Source organism: Cnephaeus nilssonii (assembly GCF_951640355.1).
Source record: "Cnephaeus nilssonii genome assembly, chromosome: 6".
Lineage (NCBI taxonomy): Eukaryota > Metazoa > Chordata > Mammalia > Chiroptera > Vespertilionidae > Cnephaeus > Cnephaeus nilssonii.
In genome coordinates, this window is record NC_137077.1 from 22101513 (window position 1) to 22125925 (window position 24413).

General features: G+C 39.2%; 1 protein-coding gene across 2 annotated transcripts; it reads right to left on the reverse strand.

Annotated features, from left to right (window-relative positions):
- Positions 1-1249: 1249 nt before the first annotated feature.
- CLEC2B (C-type lectin domain family 2 member B) lies at positions 1250-23245 on the reverse strand. Of its 2 annotated transcripts, XM_079775213.1 has the most exons (7): positions 23012-23245; positions 17511-17573; positions 14777-14949; positions 9307-9410; positions 8298-8442; positions 6777-6802; positions 1250-4102 (listed from the first exon to the last, which is right to left on the reverse strand). In XM_079775213.1, exons 1-5 carry the CDS (start codon positions 23085-23087, stop codon positions 8304-8306), a joined length of 555 nt encoding a protein of 184 aa, XP_079631339.1. In that variant the 5' UTR covers positions 23088-23245; the 3' UTR covers positions 1250-4102; positions 6777-6802; positions 8298-8303. The 2 variants fall into 2 exon arrangements, with proteins under 2 accessions (XP_079631339.1, XP_079631338.1); XM_079775212.1 differs by having other exon boundaries at positions 1250-6802.
- Between the last annotated feature and the right edge of the window lie 1168 nt (positions 23246-24413).

The window sequence follows — 24413 nt, forward strand, 5'->3', positions numbered from 1 at the left end:
TCTATGCAAATTTCATGTAGTCCTGAGTTGCATTATGGTGTGGATTTAGAGATTCTTAGGTATGAAATTTTAGGTATCATTGAATAATGCTGTGTATATTTCCTACAAAAATATTCTACCTAATCACAATACAATGACCCAAATCCACATTAACATTGCCACAGTGCTACCAACTAATTCTCAGCCTACCCTTCAGTGTTTGCCAATTATCAAAATAATGTTCTTTAGAGTAAAACAGACAGTTCAGATGTTTATTTAATCTCCTCCCATCTAGAAGAGTTCCTTAGCCTTCTTTGACATTCATGACCTTGATCTTTTGAATGCTACAAGCTGATGATTCTGTAAAATGTTCTTCAATTTGAATCTGTCTGATTATTTCTCATGGTTATAGTCAAGTTATGCCTCCTTGGCAGGAATAGCAGAGAAGTGATGTAGTGAAATTGCCTTCTTCTCAATGGCTCATAATTTCCTATTTTGATGATCGAATTGTTACAAACTGAATCACAAGAGTTGCCCTTCAAGGTGACATCTGTCCCTGATCTCCACCATCCTTTGCTTGTTTGTAGTTTTTTTTTGTTTTTGTTTTTTAATGGTAATAGCCTCAGTAGAATACTAATAATCATTTTTGCCAATATTTGAACTGGCCTTTATGTTCTAGCCCAGAGGTTTACAATTGGTGCGTTACAGAAATTTTAAAACATGCAATACCTGACTATTTAGTCAACAGCACTGACCTCTTTTTTTTTTTTTTCTTCAATTGCCTTTCATGTTGTCAGCTGTTCCTCCCATCTCAGCCTGAAATGCCCATAATAAACTTTGAGTTTATGCCTAACACCTCCAGGGTGGTAGAAATCCACAGCTTTTCTCCTGTGTTGCAACACCCTTTAAAGAGGCAGCCGGGTTCTCTTTTCTCCCTTGCGACTTTCTTCTCTCTGAAGGTGCCCTCCCCACGCCTCCAGGGTCAGGGGCACTGACCTCTTCCCCCTCAGCGTGTCAAATAAAAAAATGACAACAGCCAACACAACAATAGATTTCCTGTGTGAATGAATCAAAATTATACCCCCTTTTTTTTTTGTCAGCTTGGCAGAATACTTATTTTTGGTGAGCCACAGAATTTTAATGTTGGAGTCCTCACTCCTTGACCCTGCTCACCGTGCCAACTGTGGGAGCACAGGTCCTTCTCTGCCAGAGGCTAAACCCCTGTGGACGCCGGATATTAGATGGAGAAGATATGAGAAGTCGTGGGCATATAGGAGAGTCTTTATTGTAGTCCAAGTAGCCATTGCTAACAAGGAGCCATTAAGACAAAACAGTTCTTCAAAGTAGCCTCACCAAGTAGCTGCACAAAGCAGCCTTTGCAAATACAGTAGTAAACACAGGAGCCCTTGTAAACATGGTAGCCGTTGCTAACAAAGCAGCTTGACCGGTAGGCAGCCCTATCAAAAAGCAGCCTCGTACTGGCTGGTCAGTAACACACTTTATAACAATTTAGACAAAAGAGACTTCTTGCCAAATAGTGACACCAGTATTTGGGTTATAGAAAAGCACACCTGTGTAGTGTATACAATACAATCGCTGTGCCCTTGCTCAGATTGGCCTTGAACATCTGGCGTACTCTGGATAGGACCCCCACACCCCAATTGGCCTTGAACATTTGGCATACTTTGATTAGGCTTCCCACACTCCACCCCTTACACCAGATGGTCTTCTAGGGGTACCCTGGCCCATTTGCCAGCTCCTTGAACATGGAGCCTATAACAACAATACAAACTGTAGTATGTTATGACCAGTACTCCGGCCCCAATAGTAAACTTACAAATGCCTAACTTCATGTCCCTGATGGTCTATCCCACCAGTCTTGCGGGGGGTGGAGGGGCGGGTCTTGGGAGAGGGCTTGTATGGCATGTACTTTACTGTCTCTTGCAGGGTACTGGTTACATGGCCAGGACTGGACCAAGGGCTGAGACTGTACCTTATAGTTGTACCTGCTTCCCAAAGGGATAGGAGGGCCACCTGTGGCCTTTCCCTAGTAACAGACCATGGCCAGGTCCACACTCCCTGTGCCCCCTCTGCCAAGGGGGGAGGCCTGGGGTCACGACAGTTCATCTGTTGCTTTCACCTGCACATGCAGTGTCTGAGGATACCTCCGTATATATTCGTCCAGCCTAATCTTTTAGGCTAGGTGGGTCCACCCCTAGGTGGAGCTCACATTTCCTGTCCCTACATGGGGTGATGGCCTACTAGCCACTGTTGCTTGTGTTATCGTGGCAAGTATATAGTTAAGCCTGTAAAGACAGCCCAGCTTCTGTTCTAATGGCCAAAGGGCTACTTTGCCCGGTATCTGAATCAAACTACATAGTTCATTAGTATCCAAACGGACAGTCACAGCTGTCCGTGTAATAGGATTCTTCCCTACTAGACCCGTCTTTACACCACGTTCTTTGGGAAGGGTGACATATCCTCTCGGAACCGACTAGGGAGTAGCTCATCCATAGAAGTTTTATCCCTTGACAGGGTCTCATGTCACAGGACCCAACAGGGTTTAAAATTCCTGTGACAGAGGGCTGGTACTCACCACTTCCTTCTTTTCTAAATAGGCCCCCACTTTGCTAGATGTGGGATTTGTGCCACTCCCAACATGGGCGTGGTCACACAGGCCTGCAAGGCAGCACACATGGCTGCCAACTGTCTCTCCACAAGAGAATGTTGGCTCCCAGTTTTCTTCCATAACTGGGACTACAACCTGATGGGCACCCTTCTCTGCCCACTTGGGCAACTGCCCTCTTGGCAGCTAGGTGCCCTTTTTTTTCCTGGGGTTCAACCCCACATCTCCCCCTTCTGAGACAACTGACACATGGGTGTAACAATGGCGTCAGGTGGGGACTGGACACTTGCTAATACCCCAAAAGACCAACATAGATCTGTCACAACTGCTGCCAGCTGCGTTCAAATCTGCAAGAGATTCAGAGGTTAACACATCATGAACACAGTGAAACGTTGGCCCTATGGGAGGCTGGCCCCAGGTAGCTAAATCTCATGCCATCAAACTATGACAAATGGCAGGGCTATACAAACATTCCTGAAGGGAGGCGACCAAAGTCCACTGTCAACGCTCCTACGCAAGAGCTAACTGTCCTTGACTCTCTGCAGCCAAGTCCATCACATAGGGCATTGCTCCAAGGCCAGTGCAAGACGATCGATGCAATCCTCTAAGCCAGCACCGTGAAGTGTAGCAGGGGAGTCAATCTGGTCCCGGAGAGAGTTGCCTACATTACAGGGACAGCTCTATTCAGCACCCGTCTATATGAGCAACTGGGCCCCCATATCTATCCAGGCCACCACAGAGCAAACTGTAGTCCACAACAGCGAGTTCAACATGCGGCCTCCTGGTCCCCCAACCGGGTGCCTCCGCCATCCCTTAGTGTAGGAGATCAGACTCCTCGCTCTGGTCCAGGGGTAGTGCCTTCCCTCTGCACTCTCAGGGATCACTGCTCCACCAGCAGCTGCATCCAGAGGGCCAGCAGCAGTCACTGGGTGGCGGATCTATTTTCTCCCTTTTAACCCCTGCTGTGAGCAGGCATTGTCTTACTCACAATCACAGGCCTTGCCATGCCCCTCTCTCACCGCTTGAACTCCAGGTGGCCATGGAGCCACATACCGCTGGGGCTGCAGAGAGAATCAAGTCTTCATGCGCATTGCAGAACAGCAGCAGCTTGGGCACCAGACCCTCCTGCCATCTTTCACCTGCTCTGGCCCCATGGTGGTGCTCTCCATGGCCTCTGCTGTTGCCTTTGCGGAACTCGACTCCACCTTCATCTTTGCCTGGGTCACAGAGGCTTTGTCTCTTTCAAGCTGTGCAGCTCCCAGCCACTCCTCGGGGATCTGGTCTGGCAGGGACCAAGGAGTCTTCTCTGCTGCTACCGGTGTCACCGCTGCCAGATACTACAGCCTGGTTGGAGGAAACATGACCTCCAGCGGGGCAGATGGGACACTTATCCCCAAATCCTGTACCTGATGCAAAGTGTCCGAGTCCTTACTCCTTGAGCCTGCTGGCTGGACCAACTGTGGGAGCACAGGACCTTTTCTGCCAGATGCTGTACCCCTGTAGACAACAGGTATTAGATGGAGAAGATATGGGAAGTCGTGGGCATATGGTACTGCAGAAGACCGAAGAAACCCAAGCGAGCTTAGAGAAATGGAGTTATACAATTTTATTACCTCGGTGGTCTTAGAGGAGTTACCTCCAGAGTCTGAGCAAACCAATACGGTGGAAGCCCTTCTTTTATTCCCCTTTGGTTTCTTTGTCCTCCAAATATGGATGGGGACTTCCGGACCTTTCATGGGCTTTGCAAAAAGCCCTATGGGTTGGGATGGGGGTCATATCTCAGGGCCTGGCCTGGCGCCAGCGCTGATAACCCTCTCCGGGGAGTTATGTATTGTTCATGGTTTATGGCCTCTGTAAAATGTGAGCATTTAGGTAACAGGTCTTGCAAGACCAGATTATGGAGGAAAGGGGCAGTCACCTAATTATAGGTTATCAAGAATGCACATTAAGCTACTGCACAGATTCAGATCCCTAGCCCCCCAAACATCAGGGTTATGATAGATCCTCCCTTCCCCCAACTGGTGGGCGGAGTATGACTTAACCTGCGCCTGCTCCGGGACATCCCCAAGACACTCAACCACCAATCAGCACGCCTTCCTGTTCCTCCCCTCAAAAGGCGTGTTCACTGCTGCTTGTGTTGCTGTTCTCTCTCTCTCAGCGAGTCAGCCTGGCTTGGTCCTTCTCCTCCTCCTTCTCCTCTAATCCTGGTTTTTCTACCTCGCTGGGTAGTGCGGAATAAACTTTCTCTTTAAATGCCTTGGTCCCCGACTCCCGTTTCCTGCGCCTCAAACCTTACAGGTTACCTTGGAATTAGCCTTTTAGCTTTCTCAATGGGAGAGTATTGTAGCCCCAGTAGCCATTGCTAACAAGGAGCCATGAAGAAAAAACAGTTCTTCAAAGTAGCCTCACCAAGTAGCTGCACAAAGCAGCCTTTGCTAACACAATAGTAAACATAGGAGCCCTTGTAAATATAGCAGCCATTGCTAACAGTAGCCAGCCTTACATAAAGGCACCCTCATACCGGCTGGTCAGTAACACACTTTATACCAACTTGGACAAAGGAGACTTCTTGCCAAATAGTGACATCAGTATTTGGGCTATAGTGACATCAGTATTTGGGTTATAGTGACACCAGTATCTGGGTTATAGAAAAGTACCCCTGCGTAGTGTATACAATACAATTGCTGTGTCCTTACTCAGATTGGCCTTGAACATCTGGCGTACTCTGGACAGGGCCCTCACACTCCAATTGGCCTTGAACATCCAGCATACTTTTATTAGGGTTCTCACATTTAGTAATTAGTTTATGTGTGCCATGAGATGAAAAATGTTGAAAATCGCTGTTCTAGCCTGAACATTAATTGAATACTGAACCAGACAAATATAAAAATAAAACTTTCTTTTCTCAAATAACTTGCTTTTGTTTTCATCTTTCAAAATACTATATTTTATATTTCTCCTCTAGAGTTTAAGTTCCATGTGGGCAAGGTTTTTGCCTTGTTTGGATATCTGTTGTATCCTTATTTTCAAAGCAATGCTTGACACATAATAGATGCTCAATAAATATTAATTGAATCAATTTTGATAGGTACTATAAATTAAAAATTGCATGATACTTATATATAAAGTAGTATATCTGATGTATCCAACAGAAATAGCTCTCAATAATGAAGGGGGGAAATACTTTTTCAGACTAACAAAAGCTGAGGTAATTTATTACCAGCAGGTCTGCATTATTAACAATATAAAATGGAGTTCATATGTGGACTCTAATGAACATACAAACTGATGAACAAAAATAAATCCAGAGACATAGAAGCATGTTACAGATTGCTAACCTCAGAGGGAAGGCAGGAGAGGGTGGGTAGGAAGAGATCCACCAGTGAACATGTATGCATATATGCATAACTCATGGACACAGTAGGGTGGTGAAGGTCTGGGGTGAGGGGCAAGGGTGGGCTAGAAGAGGTCAATGGGGGAGAAAAGGGGACATATGTAAACTTTCAACAATAAATATTTTAAAAAATAAATAATAAAGGAGTCTTGCCCATGGGTGTGGCTCAGTGGCTGAGCGTCAACCTTTGAACAGGAGGTCACTCACGGTTCGATTCCCAGTCAGGGCACATGCCCAGGTCATAGGCTTGATCCTCAGTATGGGGCATGCAGGAGGCAGCCAATCAATGATTCTCTCTCTTTATTGATGTTTCTATCTCTCCTTGCCCTTTCCTTTCTGAAATCAATAAAAAAATATATTTTTTAAAAAACACCCTCCAAAAACAATAAATATTTAAAAATAATAATAATAAAGGGAGTTCTTGCCCAGCCAGTGTGGCTCTGTGGTTGAGCATTGACCCATGAACCAGGGGATCAGTGTTCAATTCTTGGTCAGGGCACATGCCCAGGTTGTGGCTCGATCCCTAATAGAGGGCGTGCAAGAGGCAGCTGATCAGTGATTCTCTCTCATCATTGATGTTTCTATCTCTCTCTTCCTTTTCCTTCCTCTCTCTGCAATCAGTAAAAACATAATAAAAAAATAACGCTTCAATAAATGCAGGGGTGCATGCATTCTTTCAAACTGTTGCCTCTGGTTTCTTCGGATATATTCCCAGAAGTGGGATCACTAGGTCAAAGGAAACTCCATATTGTTTTCCAAAGTGGTGGGAATGCAGACCTTAGAAGCTTCTCTTTCCTCCACATCTTGTTTGTTGATTCATTGATGGTAGTAATAGCGCCAATGATAAAAAGAAAGAAAAAGAAAAGAGAAAAAACTCACTTTAAAATTATATTTTTAAAAACTAGATAAAATGCCACTGATGTTGAAATATTTGAAACATTTCCCTTAAAATGTCAAACAAGTCAACACTATTCCCCATCAATAACTTTCTGGCAGTCTTACACTTTTCCATTAGACAAGAAAGAATAGTTATAACACAGGAAAAAAAATAAAGCTTATTATTAAATGCTATATCTTATAGCATTTAAAATAATCCACAGATTATTCGAAGTTGTGAGAGCTTTCAGCATGGATGTTGAACAGAAAAATAATCAAAAGCAGTTATATTTCTATATAGAAACAACTATTTTAAAAGACAATAAAATTACATAACTCCAATAGGAGAAAAATGATATATATATATAAAATAAGGATGCAAGTAGTAAATAATTTTCAGTAACTGTTTAGAAAAATTGTAAATTATATAAGAAGACAAAAATCAACAGAAGATATAGATTATAGCCCTGGCCAGTGTTGTTCAGTAGTTAGAGTGTTAGCCCATGCACCAAAGAGTCGAGGGCTCAATTCCCAGTTAAAAATTAGATAAAACACCACTAATGTTGAAATATTTGAAACATTTCCCTTAAAATGTCAAACAAGTCAACACTATTTACCATCAATAACTTTCTGACAGTCTTACCCTTTTTCATTAGACAAGAAATAAGTAATAGTTATAACACAGGAAACAATAAAACTTATTATTAAATGTTATATTTTATAACATTTAAAATAATCCACAGACTATTTGAAATTGTGAGAGCTCGTATCTGGGTTGTGGGTTCATTCCCTGGCCCCAATAGAGGCACATGTGGGAGGCAACCAATTGGTGTCTCTCTCTCACATCGATGTCTCTCTCTCTCTCTGATACCCTTCCTCCCTCCATTCCACTCTCTCTAAAAATCAATGGAAATATGCCCTTGGGTGAGGATTAATAAAAAAAGGATACATATTACTTATATATATAAAAGCCTAAGTGACCTAACAACTGGTCACTATGATGCACACTGACCACCAGGGGGCAGAAGCTCAATGCAGAAGCTGCCCCCTGGTGGTCAGTGCACTCCCACAGCCAACCTCCCACGACCCCTTCCCCTGGCCAACCTCCTGCGATCCCTCTCCCCAGCCAGCCAATCTCCCGTGGCGCCCATCGGCCCCAATCGCCAGCCAGGCTGAGGGACCCCACCCGTGCAAGAATTCATGCACTGGGCCTCTACTAAATTAATAAGAACATAATGTTATAGATATAATACTGCCAACACTGACCTATGGATCCTGTGAAATTATAAGATTCTTCTAAAATTGATATAGAAAAGCAAAGATCCAGGACATATGAAAAGTAAAAAAAGTAAGTTGAAGAAATTTAACAAAAGTTATACAGAAGGAAAGAAAAAAGGGTTACAGATATTAAAACTTTATTACCTATGGTTATAAGCCATAATCAGAAATGTTTTTCTGTAGTACTTTTTTATTCCTGCAAATCCATTTTCTTACTGTGTAGCATCTAGCTGTTGCTACACCATCATCACTGAGGTAAGCACATTTTTCATTTCCTCTCACATCAAACCTATAATAGAGAGAGTACATTAAACACTATGTACTAGGGAGTCCTATAATTTCTCCCTTGTCCAATAACACCTTTAAAAAATATCTCTCCGAATCGTAAAAATGTGTACTGTGATATACCAGTAGTATTCTCTTGCTAGGGTTAAGATATCTGCACCAAGCTGGACCATTAAGAGTCTGTCTTCCAAGCATTTATATTTATCAAGCATTTATATATATATTAAATTACATTAAGTGAGTTATATGTAATGAGTGGAACTCCCAGTTCATATAAATCAATGGTTCTAACATGGGGCAATTTTGCCTTCCCCCCACCCTCCACAAGGGACACTTGGCAATAATTGGAGACATTTTTGGTTGTCACCAATGGAGTGGGTAAAAATCAGAGATGCTGCTAACATCCTACAATGCACATGAAAGTGCCCCCCCCCCCTCAACAAATAATTATTCAGTCCAATGTGTCAGTTGTGTTGCTATTGAGAAACTTGAATAAAAACTAAAGTGGCTGGCAGTCATCATTTGTGTTGGTTACACTGAGATCATGTGTGCAGTGAGTTCAGGTCTTTCGATCCAATTTTTCTTATTGTAAAATGAAAGATACAAAGCTCAGGATAAATTATGTTATCAATGCAAATAAAATCAGGTTAAAATAAACAACAAATTGATCATGAATTGTAAAATATATCAGCAAACAGGTAGCACAAAGCTTAACAAATAGATGTAGAATTGGAAAAGATAATTTAGAATCAGGCAAAAGTTTAAATTCGTTTGGACTGTATTTGTGACTTTTAAGTCTTTATTTTCAAAATAACCAAGTACAAGAACTTCCCCTTCTTGTACTTGGTTATTGTACTCAAGAACTCACCATTTGTTAAACATTCCTCCATTTATCCATTTTCCTTTTTGATTTTTTGTCATCTCCAACCCAATCCAGAGATCATAAATACTTTTGTGCTGTCTTAGAAAATCCTTTAGAGACAAAATAAATTTCATAATTTTACTTCTCAGTTTTTACTACAGCATATTGTGAGGAGCAAGGTGACAAATGTTCAACTCCAAGCTATACCAGAAAATAAAAATATTTTACTCTCTGACCCTCAGTTTTCTTATTTATGAAACAAAGATGTGAGATACATTTTCTTTCAGATACTTTCTGATTCCTAATTTTTCAATATGAAAATCTATTCCTCCAGTATTTTCAAACAAAAAATTTATGGAAATCCAGTTTGTTATGAAGCTCATTTTAATCATCACATATATACTATAATGGTTTTTCTGTTCCTAGCAATTCCTAGTATATTGAGTTCCACGTTGTATTTTACTTCAACTTCTCTCCCAAAATTATTAACTCTCTCTCTCTCTCTCTCTCTCTCTCTCTCTCTCTCTCTCACACACACACATGCCCCTCAGATAACTACAGTAGTTCTTTTATAATCTAGTTATCAGATTGTATTTTTTGCAGATATTTTAATTTTTAAATGTATCATTCAGGGAAATTATAATTTTTCCTGATATTTCTTCTTTTCTCCTTCTTATTCATTCAATGTTATAATTGAGCTCAGTTTCAAGTCATGGAGTCTTCTCTGCTACTGAGTACATACCTGGGAAACCTTCAGCTTTACATTATATAACTCCATGTTTCAAGTTAATGATAAATATATAGGAATCATGACAAATCACAATACTCATGGTCCATTTCTATTTAAATCTAGTAACAGTGACAAAGTAGCCTTTGTCATTTTAATATGCCATCCTCTGCAGCATTTTATAAATTTACTAGTAGCCCATTTGCAGGAAAAATCCTGCAAGCGGCTGCTGCGCTGTTGCGGCTGCCGCACCTGCACCCGCGCCGCTGCCACCCGCCCCGCCCCGCCCCGCCCGGGCTTTCCCTCTGGCAGCCATCTTGCTTTCCGCTTTTCCTCTGTCTTCCTTTTAAGTTGTCTTCAGTCTTCACTCCTCCCTCCCTCAGTGTATGCAAATTAACCGCCATCTTTGTTGGGTAAGTTGCATAATCGCCCTGATTGACTGGTGGGCGTGGCTTTGGCTGGTGGGCGTGGCTTGGGTGTAGCGAAGGTGCGGTCAATTTGCATATTACTATTTTATTAGGTAGGATTTTTAAAAAGTTCATTTCATTGAGCTAAGCTTTGGGATTACAAAGAAAAAGATTAATAAAATATTCTCCCTGGATTGAAAGGGTTTAATTTAGTGAGAAAAATTATGTAAATATAGAGTTAGAAAATATCCTTCTTGTTAAGGGGAAGATAATGAGTATAATAAACACAAATTACATTTGAGTTTACACAAAAGAAGTATCTGGTTTTTATGGGAGACTTTCACATAGAATGTGCCCTAAGAGGTGAATCTGGAAGAGATTTCATGATACATATAGAGGGTGAGGGAGAAAAAGACATTCATAGTCTAGACTTAGCAAAGAGCTTGTCTGAAGGCAGAAAAAAAATATATTAGGATAAACATATTGGAAACCAGCAGGGGAGATCTATGCCTATGCCTATGCCTATATATTCATATGAAAAATAATACAACAATTAATGAATAGTAATGTAAAAATAAACTGTTTTGTGTACTTGCAACTGTAAATCTATTTTTGCCCACTCTATATGTGTATATATAAATTATTGAATAATGGGAAAATTGGATAATGTTCAGTAGCTTTGGTCTTGGTGACAGGCAACTGGGAGGTGCATTTTCTAGAACCTGTCCAATGAAAAAATATTAATTGTTATTTGTTCAACACAGGGGTGCCCATATAGCTTATTGTTAAAAATGCAAGATAATTTTAAGTAGATGGAAATAAACAACAAAAAATATTTCATGAAACAAGTTTATCTAATTTTAACTTAGGACATATTTTGTAATGTAAATATACCTATCTATCTATCTATATCTATCTATCTATATATAGATAGATATAGATATATATATATACACATATATATCCTACCTAATAATAGACAAATATGCAAATTGACCGTACCTTCGCTATGCCCGCGATTGGCCAGGAGGCATGGGGGGGCGGGACTCGAGGTGGCTGGGGTAGCCGATTGGGCCGGTGGGACGCTGAGCTCACGTCGCCAGCGGCGGCTCGAGCTCAGCGTCTGCGCCATGGCTGTGCTGTGGCACAGAAGGGGCCTCTGGGGCAGCGAGCTCATGTCCCACCACAGACCATCAAAAGCGGGGGAGCTGGGTGCCTGTCCGCTCAGGCACCAGGCCTTTCAGAAGGCTTCTGAAAGGCCTGGTGCACTATCGGACAGGCACCCAGCTCCTCTGTGATCGAAAGCAAAAGCATGTAGGGGACCCTACACGTGCATGATTCAATCATGCACTGGGCCTCTAGTATATATATAATATTTTAAATTTTTTAAAATAAAGTCTTAAAATTCTTGTATACATTATTGCCCTGGCTGATGTGGCTCAGTTGGTTGAGGGTCATCCCATGTACCCAAGGTCACAGGCTAGATTTTTAGTCAGGGTGCATGATGGGGTTGCAGGCTCTATCCCCAGAAGGGGCTGTGCAGAAGACAGCTGATCAATGTGATGTTTTATCTGCTGGACGCCAATTCTAGTAGGTCATAATTATGCAAGAAGTTCATCAGAAGGCTTATGGATCTTGGGGCTTCAGCAGGGTTGAAGATCTGTATATATTATTACCTGCTGCTGAACAGCTGTAGGCATTTTCACTAAACTGATAATCTTTTCCTATTTACCTGCTGCTGGAGGAATGGCTGAAGGAATTTCCCCTAACCTGATAATCCATTGTTCCTTACCATACCTTACCTTTGATATGTATATCTGCTTTGCCAAAAGGAAAGATCTATACTAATAAAAGAGTAATATGCTAATTAGACTGGGAGACCTTCCAGACATCCTTCCAGACAAAGACATGGTGGCGGGGCCAAGGCAGGGGCGGTCAGGGGCAATCAGGTCAGGAGGGGAGGGTAGTTGGGGGTGATCAGACCAGCAGGGGGGCAGTTGGGGGTGAGTAGGCCAGCAGTGGGGGACAGTTGGGGGTGATCAAGCTAGCAGGGGGGACATTTGGGGGTGAGCAGGCTGGCAGGGGGCAGTTGGGGGCAAGCAGGCCAGCAGGGGGGGAAGTTGGGGGTTGCAGGCTGGCAGTGGGGGGCAGTTGGGGAAAGCAGGCCAGCAGGGGGGCAGGTGAGGGTGAGCAGGCCAGCAGGCAGAGTGGTTAGGGGCGATCAGGGAGGCAGGCAGGTGAGCAGTTTAGGAGCCAGCAGTGCCAGCAGTCAGACATCCCCCAAGGAGTCCCAGATTGGAGAGGGTGCAGGCCGGGCTGAGGGACAACCCCCACCCTGTGCACAAATTTCGTGCACTGGGCCACTAGTGTGTTAATAAAAAGCCATGGGTCTGGAGATTCAGAGAGCTTAGTCACTAGAGCTAAGACTCCCCTGGCTTTCCCAAAATACCTTCCATATTTATATTTCTTGTCTAGTTTATCCATGTATATGCAGCCCCTTCTCCTGATTCCTGAACCCTTGCTGTGAAAAGACTGCAACATTTAACAATGTTTCTCTCTCTCCCTCTTCCTTCCTCTCTAAAATTAATAAAAAATATTAAAATTATTGTATATATTACTTTTATCACTCCTTTACAGACAGGTTTACCTCATTCTGTTGGTCATTTATATTTTGCCCAGATTATATAATACATAACAGGGATTACCAATCTTCAAAATACATCAGGATATTTTATGATCAGGTTTTTTTAATCCAAATAGTACAATCATTCTTATTTGTTATGTTTAATGATTTCCCTTAAGCTTAAAACTATTGTTGTGTACTTCTGTTCTTGGTGTTCCATAATATTCACTATTTTTTAAGTCTTTGCCAACATGATTCCTGTAAGTGAAGAGTTTAAGCAGTATGCCTTGTTCTTTCTTTATCCCTCAAGAATTTTATTAACATTCATTATTTTTCCATTTTGCCAGTAATTTAGCCTCTTTTTCCTTAAGAGGAACTGTCAAAGGCAGTACAAATATTTCTCAGAATGTTCATTATAAAAGTCTTGCAAAATTCATGAGTGAGATTATTTATAGAAGCTCTTCCATTTAAGCATACTTTATTTTCTGTGTCTGCTCTTAACATATTTAATTTCTCATTCAGGTTTCCATACCTTTTCTTGCTTCCAAAATAGTTTAGTTTCTTTGCACTGATCTGTAAATTGTTCCAGTCTGGTTTACATTCATTTAAATTTGTACCAATTATCAGGCAGATTATATAAATAGACTGTTCACCACAGAAATAACATATAATTCTAAAAATGTTTACTGCTGTGCTGTATTCTTTACATTTTAAATGCTTCTTAATTGTACATTATTCACAAAGATATTTAAATCAAATTACATTATCTCTTATATTGACCCTTTTAAAGAGATTAAACAAAAGCAAAACCATATGTCTACTGTAAAAGTGATTTAGGGAAATAACAGATTTCACAAGTGCAGAGTTACAGAGTTTCACAATTTCTTATTCTTGGACATTCTCTTTACTAAAAAGAAAAATTTGTCAGAGGGAAAGCAGGGTGGGGATGGGAGGGGAGTGGTTAACTGGGGAATTTATATGCATAAATGCATAACCCATGGACACAGATAATAGATTGCAGACAATAGAGTGGTGAAGACCTGGGAGGGGCAACTTCATGGTGGAGGGAGTCAATGGAGAGGGAAAACACAAACAAAGAGGATATTTGTAATACTTCCAACAATAAAGATAAATTTTTAAAAAATTTGTCATGGAAAATAATATTTATTCAACAAATACTCATTAAACTTTTATTTGTATCTGTCTTTATGCTACAGCAAAAGATACACTTTCAAATAAAGCATAATATTTATTTACTGGAAGCTCATACTCTGGTCTAGGGGGAAACTTTCAATGTCACACCTATTGCATTACCAGTAGGGAGTGTTCTGATGGAGGCTGCCATGTGACCTCAGAAGCAGACAGCAAAGCAATAGTGAGTAGTTAGAGGAAGGTGAAATGAAGAATTCCATCCACCCTGAAGCAGTTCTCTGTTTGTGGACTATTCGCTTTTAAAAGGTTTCCAAATATTATCAAGCTCTTCTAGTTATACTCCTTAAAATATAAAGTTAACTATCAAGTCTACTAACTTGATGTGTTACACTATCCAAACAAAATATCATCAGGGATCTTCCATGCCCTGCTATGAACATCTTTAATATTCTGTATACAAAGATAGGCCTGTGTAAAAAGTTTTAAAAATCATAATGGAATTTGAATATTTCCAATGCCCTTACATACACAAAAAAATTCATAAGGAATATGTATTTGATTACTTACCATTTCTTCTCTAGTGTCAATCACAGTTAGGTCAGCATGTTGAGTAAAACACTGCTTTCTACTTGAATTCCAATCCATTTCTTGTTCAGAGAAATAATAGCAATTCTTTTGAAAACCAATCCAACCATCTGGGCAACAATACTGAGTAGATCTAGGCCATTGGCTTGGTATAACTAGAAATGAGACAAATACATAGTTTAAAAACCAGATGAAACAATATACCTCTGTATTTGAGATTATTGGGGAAAGACAGGATTGTGATATAAAAGATTATGATCATGATTAGAATTGCATATCTACCACATAATATGTTTTTTAAAAATTCCTGTTACATTAAGTGACAGCAGCTCAGGATTTGACAGGACACTCATATTCCTTTTGAAGCATAATAGTAATCCCTCCTTTGGAAAAACTGCTGTTTGAAACTGCTGTTTTAGAATTCTATGTTGTTTTGAAATTCTCTGATATTTTTTTGCTAGTACCTCTGTTATTTTTTAGACTGTAAAATAACTTTGTTTTTTTTAGCTTGAATAATAGAAAAGATAAACTTAATTGTCTGACCTTGCAAGCTAGCCATCTAACATTAAGAGACTGATACGCTGATACTGATGCCAGGTGTCTGTATAGATAGATATGTACTCAGCGTTACAAGTTGTCTGTATAGATATGACAGGTGTTTGCTAGATATGATATATACTCAAGGTTACAAGCTGTCTGCAAAAATAACTTACACAAAGACTTAGAAGGATATAAAAAGGGAATACTCCTTCCTGTGTTTGTTCAGAATTTGACAGAGGTATTCTGCTCTGAACTTGTGCACAATAAAGATGGCTCCTAACTAATTGACTCATTAAGGAGTCTTATCTAGTTCGCTGGTTTCCAATACAACACTTTTAACTCTAACCTCAATGATACATAGGCATTTCAGAGTAACCATTGTTATTTGTGTCAATTTCACTTGTGTTAAATCACCTTTGCCATTTATGGGTAAATGAAATATAATAAAATCCTAGCATTATCTGCAAGTAATAAAAATACTAACTATACTAGATTGTAAAAATGCAGGAAGCATGTTAAATGCTAAGGAAGTAATGGAAAGAATAAAACAATGTAGCTAACAAGGCATGTGTTAGATTGCCTATTGTCAAGAAGGTACCACCATAACTGTATAGTTCTGAGTTAACAAATGAAAAGAACCCACACGAGATTTAGAAGCAGGGAGTGAAGCAGAAGTCATTATTCTTAAAGACTTGGGCATTGACAGTTCGTAAGTCTCTTCATGAGTAGCTTTGGCACCTAGATGTGTTAGCTTCTTAGACTTTCTTCTAATCTCTGGATTCTTCTAAAACATTATTAGTGGTTTAAGCCAAAGTTATTAGTGACTATTTCTCCTCCAGCGATGCAGCTTTCCCGACCATAACTCTACAGCTCCTTTAAAGTCCTAGTCTTGAAATATTTGTAGTGTCTGTTTTTCTGAACACAGGGAGACTTGAGTCAGTTTTTGGTTCCAAAATAGTTCTAAAGAAACAGAACCTTAAGGATGAAATATCATGATATTGGTTTTTCAATGTCATTTGCTTTAAAGGCATTAATCTAATCACCAGTTGTAAATGGGATGCTGGTGATTAAGGGTGTACAGAGAGAAAACAATTGGTTGAATTATTATCTGCACTCATTTCCACAATGAGTCAATGAAATTTTGCTTCATGTTATGACATGGCAGAATAACATAGCATAATGTGGAACAAAAGAAATGAGATGCAAAGGATACATGCAAATTGCATGTTTTTATTTATGTAGAAATGTTTTAAATGGGCAACACTAACCTATGCAACAGAAATCAAAATAGTGATTATCATTATCAGGGTGAACAATTTGTCTTAATCTTTGCATCTCCCAATGCCTTACCTAGGTCATGTATTTCATAATAACTCATTCACTGATACCCATTAAATATATCGTGACTAATGGGAAGGGAGTGAGAATAATAAGAAAAGATCATGATGAAACAAACAAACAAACAAAAAGAATCATTTAATAGTGAAACGGAATTTTTGGACTGGAACCCGGATTCTTTGTTGGCCGGAATCGAAGAATGAATCCACGGACAGAAGATGGTATAGCAAAGGTGGAAATTTATTGAAGAGCAAGTACAGACTACCACATGGGGAGAGGGAAAGAGTCCCACAGAATGGACTCCCACGTGGGGAGGGGGAAAAGGGTCCCACTGAGCTCTTTTTCCCTATGGCTTATAAAGGCTGCAGATCCTGGTGCCTTGATATCCCCTCTAATTGGTCACTATTCCCTTAGACTGGTGACTATGGTAACTCCTAGGCTCAAAGGTGGAACCTCATGTGGAAGAAGTGATGCCCTCCTCCCTCATTGTTCTTTTCTTCTGGGCTTTCTTCCTTCGTCTTTATTTTGTAAATATAGACCTTTTGGCTACTTCCAGTTCCCTTGTCTTATGTAAATGCTCCCTGCACCTGGCTTCCTGGTGTTATGGAGATGTATCTATTGCTGCTTCCTTGTCTTATGGAAATGTGACTGCACCTGCCTTCCTTGTGTTGTGAAGATGTACCTTCTCCCAAGCTGTAGCCTGTGTTTTCCCATGGACCCCAATTCTAAAAATTCCCGAAGCCTGCCTATATTCCCCTAAAATTCCTGTTTCAATGCGAAGCCCTGAACAGGGGAAAAAAAAAAAAAGATGAAGAAATAAAGTATGCCATTTACTCACCACATATACTTAAGAAAATAATTACAAGTAATACAATAGTTGACACCTTATACTTGTTAACACCTGAAAAACAGCAAAAAAAAAAATATGTTTAGATTAAGAAACAGCTAAAAGAAAAACTAAAGTTTGCCTTCATAACTGTTTCTAAAAACCTCTTTAGGCAATTTTATTCTGCTACTTCACAAAGAAATGACACAAAACAATATTTTTCCTGTGTGTCATATGAGAAAAAAATTCTGATTTTTATTTTTTTGCTTGAAATTTCTCAGGATATCCTTATATCCAATTCAAGTGTTACCATGGATTTTACTGTCATAGTCCAAGGAACCAAAGATGTATGTGTCTTTAGGCTAGAATTTCCTCAGGCCTGGAGCCACTCCCAGACCTTCACTATCCTTCCTCTATGGCAGTGATTTTCAACCTTTTTCATCTCATGGCACATATAAACTAACTACTAAAATTCTGCAGCACACTAGAAAATATATTTTTTGCTGCTCTGACAAAAAATAGGTATACTTTTGATTCATTTACAGCAGATGGATATTGTTGTGTTGATTGTTGTCATTTTTTTAAATTTGACAATGTAAGGAAAAAGAGGTCAGTAACCCTGGCTAAATAGTCAGGTATGGCATGTTTTAAAGATACTTGTAGCACACCAGTGTGCCATGGCACACTATTTGAAAACCACTGCTTTATGGTAAAATATTAGGACATCCTAACATTCTTTTAATGTTTCTAAGAAAATCTACTTTCCAACTATTGAAAAGTTTATTTTAAATTATAGACTGGATAGCATATTTGAAAGGTCATAGAATAATAAATCAAAAGATTTGGGATTATAATTTTTACCACAGTAAACAATGGGAACTTGGTTAACTCATTATTTTTTTCTGGCTGCATATTTCCTCATTGGCAAAATCAGTAGAACTCAACTCATATCTGGCCAGAAATTGTTTTTCTTTTATTAGTGCCCATTTTGGGAGAAAAATGGTACATAACTTTTAAAAAATGAAATATTTTTATTTTACATGATTATAAACTATTTATCCTTAATTGTAAATTTTTAAAATTTATAAAAGTTACCTTCAGATAGACTATAAACATTGAGAGTGTTTATCATTCCTCTTTTTCACCTAATAAAGAACTATTCTTTTGTTGAATACTTTTTTTTCCCATAGTATATGTATTAAAAATAATATTTACTAGTAAAATGCATCCAAATTTACACTACTTAGACAAAATCAGCATTCTCATTTGAGTTAACATCCTTCCATGTATGTATTTCTCTAATTCTATTTTCACACATATAACCTCTCTCCAAAATACATATAATCTTAGATGAGTACTATTATCATGTACCCATTGTTGTGTAATTTAATATTTTAGTTAACAATTTGTTCTTACTACTGTGGCGCACTGAATGAATGGCCCCCAATGAATTGTGCCTCCTGTGTCTACCATCCCTTGAATGGCTATGTTAGGATTTTGTAAAAAGATATAGCAAATGATATTGCTATGCGTTTGGTGATGACTTAGTGTAAAGGGATAAATTGCAGATGCCTGCAGGAGGGGGATGAAATCATTAAATTAAAAAGAATGCTTGCATAGGCTAGAAGGGTTGTGGTCTTAAGTACAAATGAAGGGATTGTTCCTAGTAAGACCTTGTCTGCAATGTAGCAAAGGTCAAAAAAAGGAGAAACAGAACATACATCTGTCTTTTCAGCCTTTTTGGTGCTGTATATGGCTCAGTTCAGAACTTGAGTCCAGGCTTTTAATCACCTTTCAAATATCACCTCATTAATTCATTTAATTCCTTATTAGTTTTCTTCAAATATTAGGTATCCTGGAAACAAATACTTGTTTTCCCTTTTCTATACCATCAGTCAAGTCGATTTGTTATTATGGCAGTTTGTTTATCTGTCCATGAACTGGTATGGTGAACAAAAGGATATTATCAATATCACAGGTTCAAAATCTTGATCAAATAGTTACAATGCATAACTTTATTTTCTTACCCCATTTTAGCATATATCTCTTCAACCATTAAATAATACTATCTTTTTTAAAATTAAATAATACAAATATGTTGTTTTCAGAAGGTCTGCTTTTTAACAGGAATTAAGTACAATCAATTTTTCTTATTATTTTTTCTTGTGTTAGCTGTCCCATCATTCCATATTTTAATTATGTATGGGGGGAGGTAAAAATTATTTACTGCCATATTAAGTGGAAATTTTAAGTACATTTTCTATTCATTATTTTAAGTAGGTAGTTAGGCTCTTTTGGAATTCTTTCCCTCTGAGCCCTAAAATCTAGTTTTCTACATTCAGTATAAATAGCTTTCATTGTACAAGACCCTCCTTTCTATTCTTATCCAAAAAACAAAACAACAGAAAATATTTGTCTCCCACTATAAATTTCATATTAACAGGTGGTTATTAGACTTAGTGTGATGAGCACATGGGTAAGATATGAAAATGTCAAATCACTATGTTGTATGCTTGAAACTAATGCAATACTATATGTCAACTAAATTTTAACTTAAAAATAGATGAATTTCAAAGTTGCTCAGCCCTTATGTGTTCAACAAAGGAATATGAAAAACATAACATCCTAGGACAGCTCAATAAAAAAACCTATTTAAGTAACAATTATAATCTTATCTAATAAAGAGGTAATATGCTAATTGACCCTCACACCATCACAAAGATGGCCAATAAGGGGGGATATGCTAATTGACTGCCCTGCCCTCGAAGATGGCAGTGCCCATAGCCAATAAGTAAGGAATATGCTAATGGACTGCCCTGCCCTCAAAGATGGTAGTGCCCACAGCCAATAAGGAGGGAATATGTTAATTGGCTGACTCACCCTCAAAGATGGTAGTGCCCACAGCCACAAGATGGCGGTGCCCAGTCCCCTCAGCCCCGCCGGCCTGGCCTTGCTGCACACCTGCCTCTAGAGTCCCCCAGTCCCTTCAGCCCCCCAGCTGCCCAGCAGGAAAGCCTTGGATGGTAGCTGCTCAGCCGACACCCAAAGGCACAGGAAAGCCTTAGATGGCGCTGCCCAGCTGCTCAGGGCTGCCCAAGGCCAGGCTGAGGGACCTCAGCCCCCCAGTGCCCAAATGTTGTGCACCGGGCCTCTAGTAAGAAAATATTATTAAATAAAATCCAAAATAAATATATGAATAAGTTATATCACACAGTTATTACTTTTACAAGGGTGTTTATAATTTCAAATGATATATCTATATATTTCATATATAATATTATACATAATATATGACTTAATGTAATTTAAAATTCACTTTATGATTTAAGTGAAGTTGCCTTAATCCATTTGTTTATGACAAAGACAAAAAAAAATAAGTTCTTTTTAGAAGCAAAGTTGATAGGAGAATGAAGTAAGTTGTTTCAGCATGTTATCATCTCATCTATTGTCATGATAAGTACCTCAGCTGTCACTGAGACACTGAGACTATAAATACTGAGAGTTTGTGAGAACTGTTTGAGAGTTTTGGTTTGGGTGAGCCCACTCTTTCCTAAACTTTTAATTTATATATTTTTAATTTTTATTATTTTTATTTAAGTATAGTTAGTAACCAATATTTTATTAGTTTCAGGTGTGCAATATAGTGACTCACTACTTATACACCTTACAATGTGATCACCTCTCTAACACTAGTAATCAGTCATCATGCAAATTCATCACAATATTATTGACTATACTCCCTTTCACCAAAACTCTCCCAAGACCCTTGGGACATTAGCTCCTGCTGATAAGGGTTACTATCTCATTGGTAGCACAAAAAGTGAGGCAGCTGCCCGACCCGTGTGGCTCAGTGGTCGAGTGTCGATCTATGAAGCAGGAGGTCATGGTTCGATTCCAGGTCAGGGCACATGCCCAGGTTGCGAACTTGATCCTCAGTGGGGGGTGTGCAGGAGGCAGCCCATCAATGATTCTCACCACTGATGTTTCTATCTTTGTCTCCCTCCCCCTTCTTCTCTGAAATCAATAAAAATATATTTTAAAAAAATAATAATGAGGCAGCCAACACCTGCTTTCTAGTTTCCTAGCAAAGGGTACTTTAACTTTTGTGTGGCAGTTGGAAATCAGCTCTCCTTTGATAGCTGTCCTTCCTAAGTAACTCTAAGTGCAAAAATCTACACCTCGTATTAAATTTAGACTTTATTCTTTTATCCCCCTTGCCTGGAATAGATTAATAATCTATAATTGGTGTGGTATATGTTATTTCTTTATTTGCTTATTAAGAGATAGTATCCTGTATGTTATTGGCTCGTGAAATTATTATAATTACCACAGGGAATCTGTATTTTGTAAATTCCTGACAAAGACAGAAATCAGTTTCTGAAGCATAACTTTTGCTGCTTCCCCCAAAACAAAGCAATACAATATTAAGTAACTTATAGAATATATTTGTGTGATATATAGAACTTATACATACAATATATAAATCCAAACTGTTGATTGATATGTAAAGTTGAACTTAACACTGATTTTATGCATGGCTAGAAAGTATTCTTAAAACTTTTTGTTCAGATATTTTCATGTTACCATATAATATTTGATTCCATTTTTTTCCCAACCCTCTTCGATTTAACCTTAGAAAGAATTATTAAATTATCAAAAACAAAAAAGAGAGGATTCTAGTATGCGTTCTGATACGAACTGCAACAATAATTTTTGACTTGCATGTACTGGTAGGTTGAAATAAAATGAAGTGGAAGTGTTTAAAATTCACAACAGTCCCCAAATCATGGATTGCTATATATCATGCATTTTAGTTTCATTTCCTCTCTTCTTCACCATAGTATGACTATAAAGAGCTCTCTTGAAATAACTTGGATTTTCCTGTCAGATTTAGAATTGCGATCTGAGTTTGTTATTTAATACATCCAAGTAATACCTAGTTGTTTTCTAAGGGTATTTTTTTTTTTAGTACATTTTCTTCCCTCATCCTTCTTAAGGTTGCCAGAGACATCCTCAAAAATATCAGGATACCAGCAATTACTTAGATAAGAGTAAGATAGGCAGATAATCTTTCTGCTATTTAAAATCTGAAGTGTAGTTTATCTTGAGTTCCCCAAAGCCTATAAACAATCTTTAAAATATCACAAATAATGGCCATTTTTAATATCTTCTATGTATTCTAGTCATTGAATTAGTACATAGAATATATTTAGCATCTTCTCCAGTAATAACATTATTAAATACTAAGTTAAAATGAATCTAAGTCTTGAACAATTTTAAGCTACTGTTAATCCCTTTCCATTGTTAATTAAGATAAAGTGAATCTGAATTAAAAGAACAAAATAGTTACAAATCTGAATTTTGTTGTTCTATTTCTCAATAGGATTTTTTTTTTTTTTTTTGCCGTGATGGGAGAAACTATAAAACTCATTTCCTGTTTTCTAAGTTTTTAACATTAGGCTTCATAATTTCACTAAATCACCTTGATTCTGCACAACTGAAAGTGGACTTACCTTGCTTTTTTGAATCAGTTCCTGGCACCCCTTCCTGAGGGGCAGATGAGGCGGTGTTTTTCACTCTATCTTCCATAACTTCTCTTCAAAGTTTTCACTTTAAAGCAAAAATGTTGTCGTTTTTACAACACAGTTTCAAGCTATGGTCTTATTGCTTTTATAAAGAAAAATAGACTTTTAAATAATATTTCTCAAAATGAAAGCAATCATATGACTAAGATCCTTAGTCATGCGTACTTCTCTTGTTGTGAAAGGAAACTAGAAAGTGTCAGAAAGGAAGTTCAGAAAAAAAAAAAAAAAAAAGATGAAGGCCTGGGACTGGCCAGAAACCACGTGGAGGCAGCCAATGGGAGGAAACAGAGGGACATCTCAGCAATAAAGATTTAAAAAGAAAAAAAAAAGGAAGTCATATATTCTTGTGTGTGTGTGTGTGTGTGTGTGTGTGTGTGTGTGTTTTCTGGTCAGGAAGCATTTTATTTTTCTCCAAGTTTAAGAATTTTCACTGATAGAAAATCAACACTTTCATAAAACCTCTTCAGCTTCTGAATCCTGTTTTTGACAAAGGTATCAACATAGTTCTCTCTGATATGGACACCCATTCTGTGACAGTAGTTAGTCAGGTTATTGACAAAGGAAGAGGGCAAATGGCATGAGACATTAACCCTGATGAACTGGGAAGGGGCAGCTTCACCAACACCCTAGGGAGCAGCTGCATCCTCTGCCCCAGGCCAGCAGGCAGGAAAGACTGGCTTCCAATCTTCCCAGGGAGCAGCTGGCCATCCCCCCAGACTCAAGGGGGAGAGGGGTAAACAATGAGGGGGGAGTTCCTCTGCTGAGGCCCATGCAGTAGGAGCCAAAATGGCAACTATAAAGGGGAAGAGTTTAGCCTGGGAACATGGAGGGGGGGGGGGGGCGAGCAGATATAATAAAGGCACCAAACCCCAGAAGATCCAGGAAAAAGGTTGGATAGTTTGAAAGAAAGCCTGCTCTCTCCCAAACCCAAGGAAATATAATCAAAGCTTAACAACGGCCTGAGGTTCAGGGTCTCTCTCTCTCTCTCTTTCTCTCTCTCTCTCTCTCTCTCTCTCTCTCTAGCAGCTACATAGGCAGGATGGGAACAGAGACAGTGCTGGACTCTGGACGCCTCAGATGCTGGGCTCATGGCATAGCTGCTCTGGGTCCGGGCCCTCCTCCTGGGCTTGGTGGGGCAGCTTTGGGCCAGTGGCCCCACAGGCTGGACTTCTTCTGCTGTGAGATAGAACTAAGCCACCTGGTCTTAGATAGGACATTGGGCACGGAGTCCTTTGTTTTCATTCCTATAAATCTTGCCACTATACCTCAAATCTTCCTATGTGTGTATCCATGAAATGCTTCCCCTCACATACCATGGAAGAATCCTATT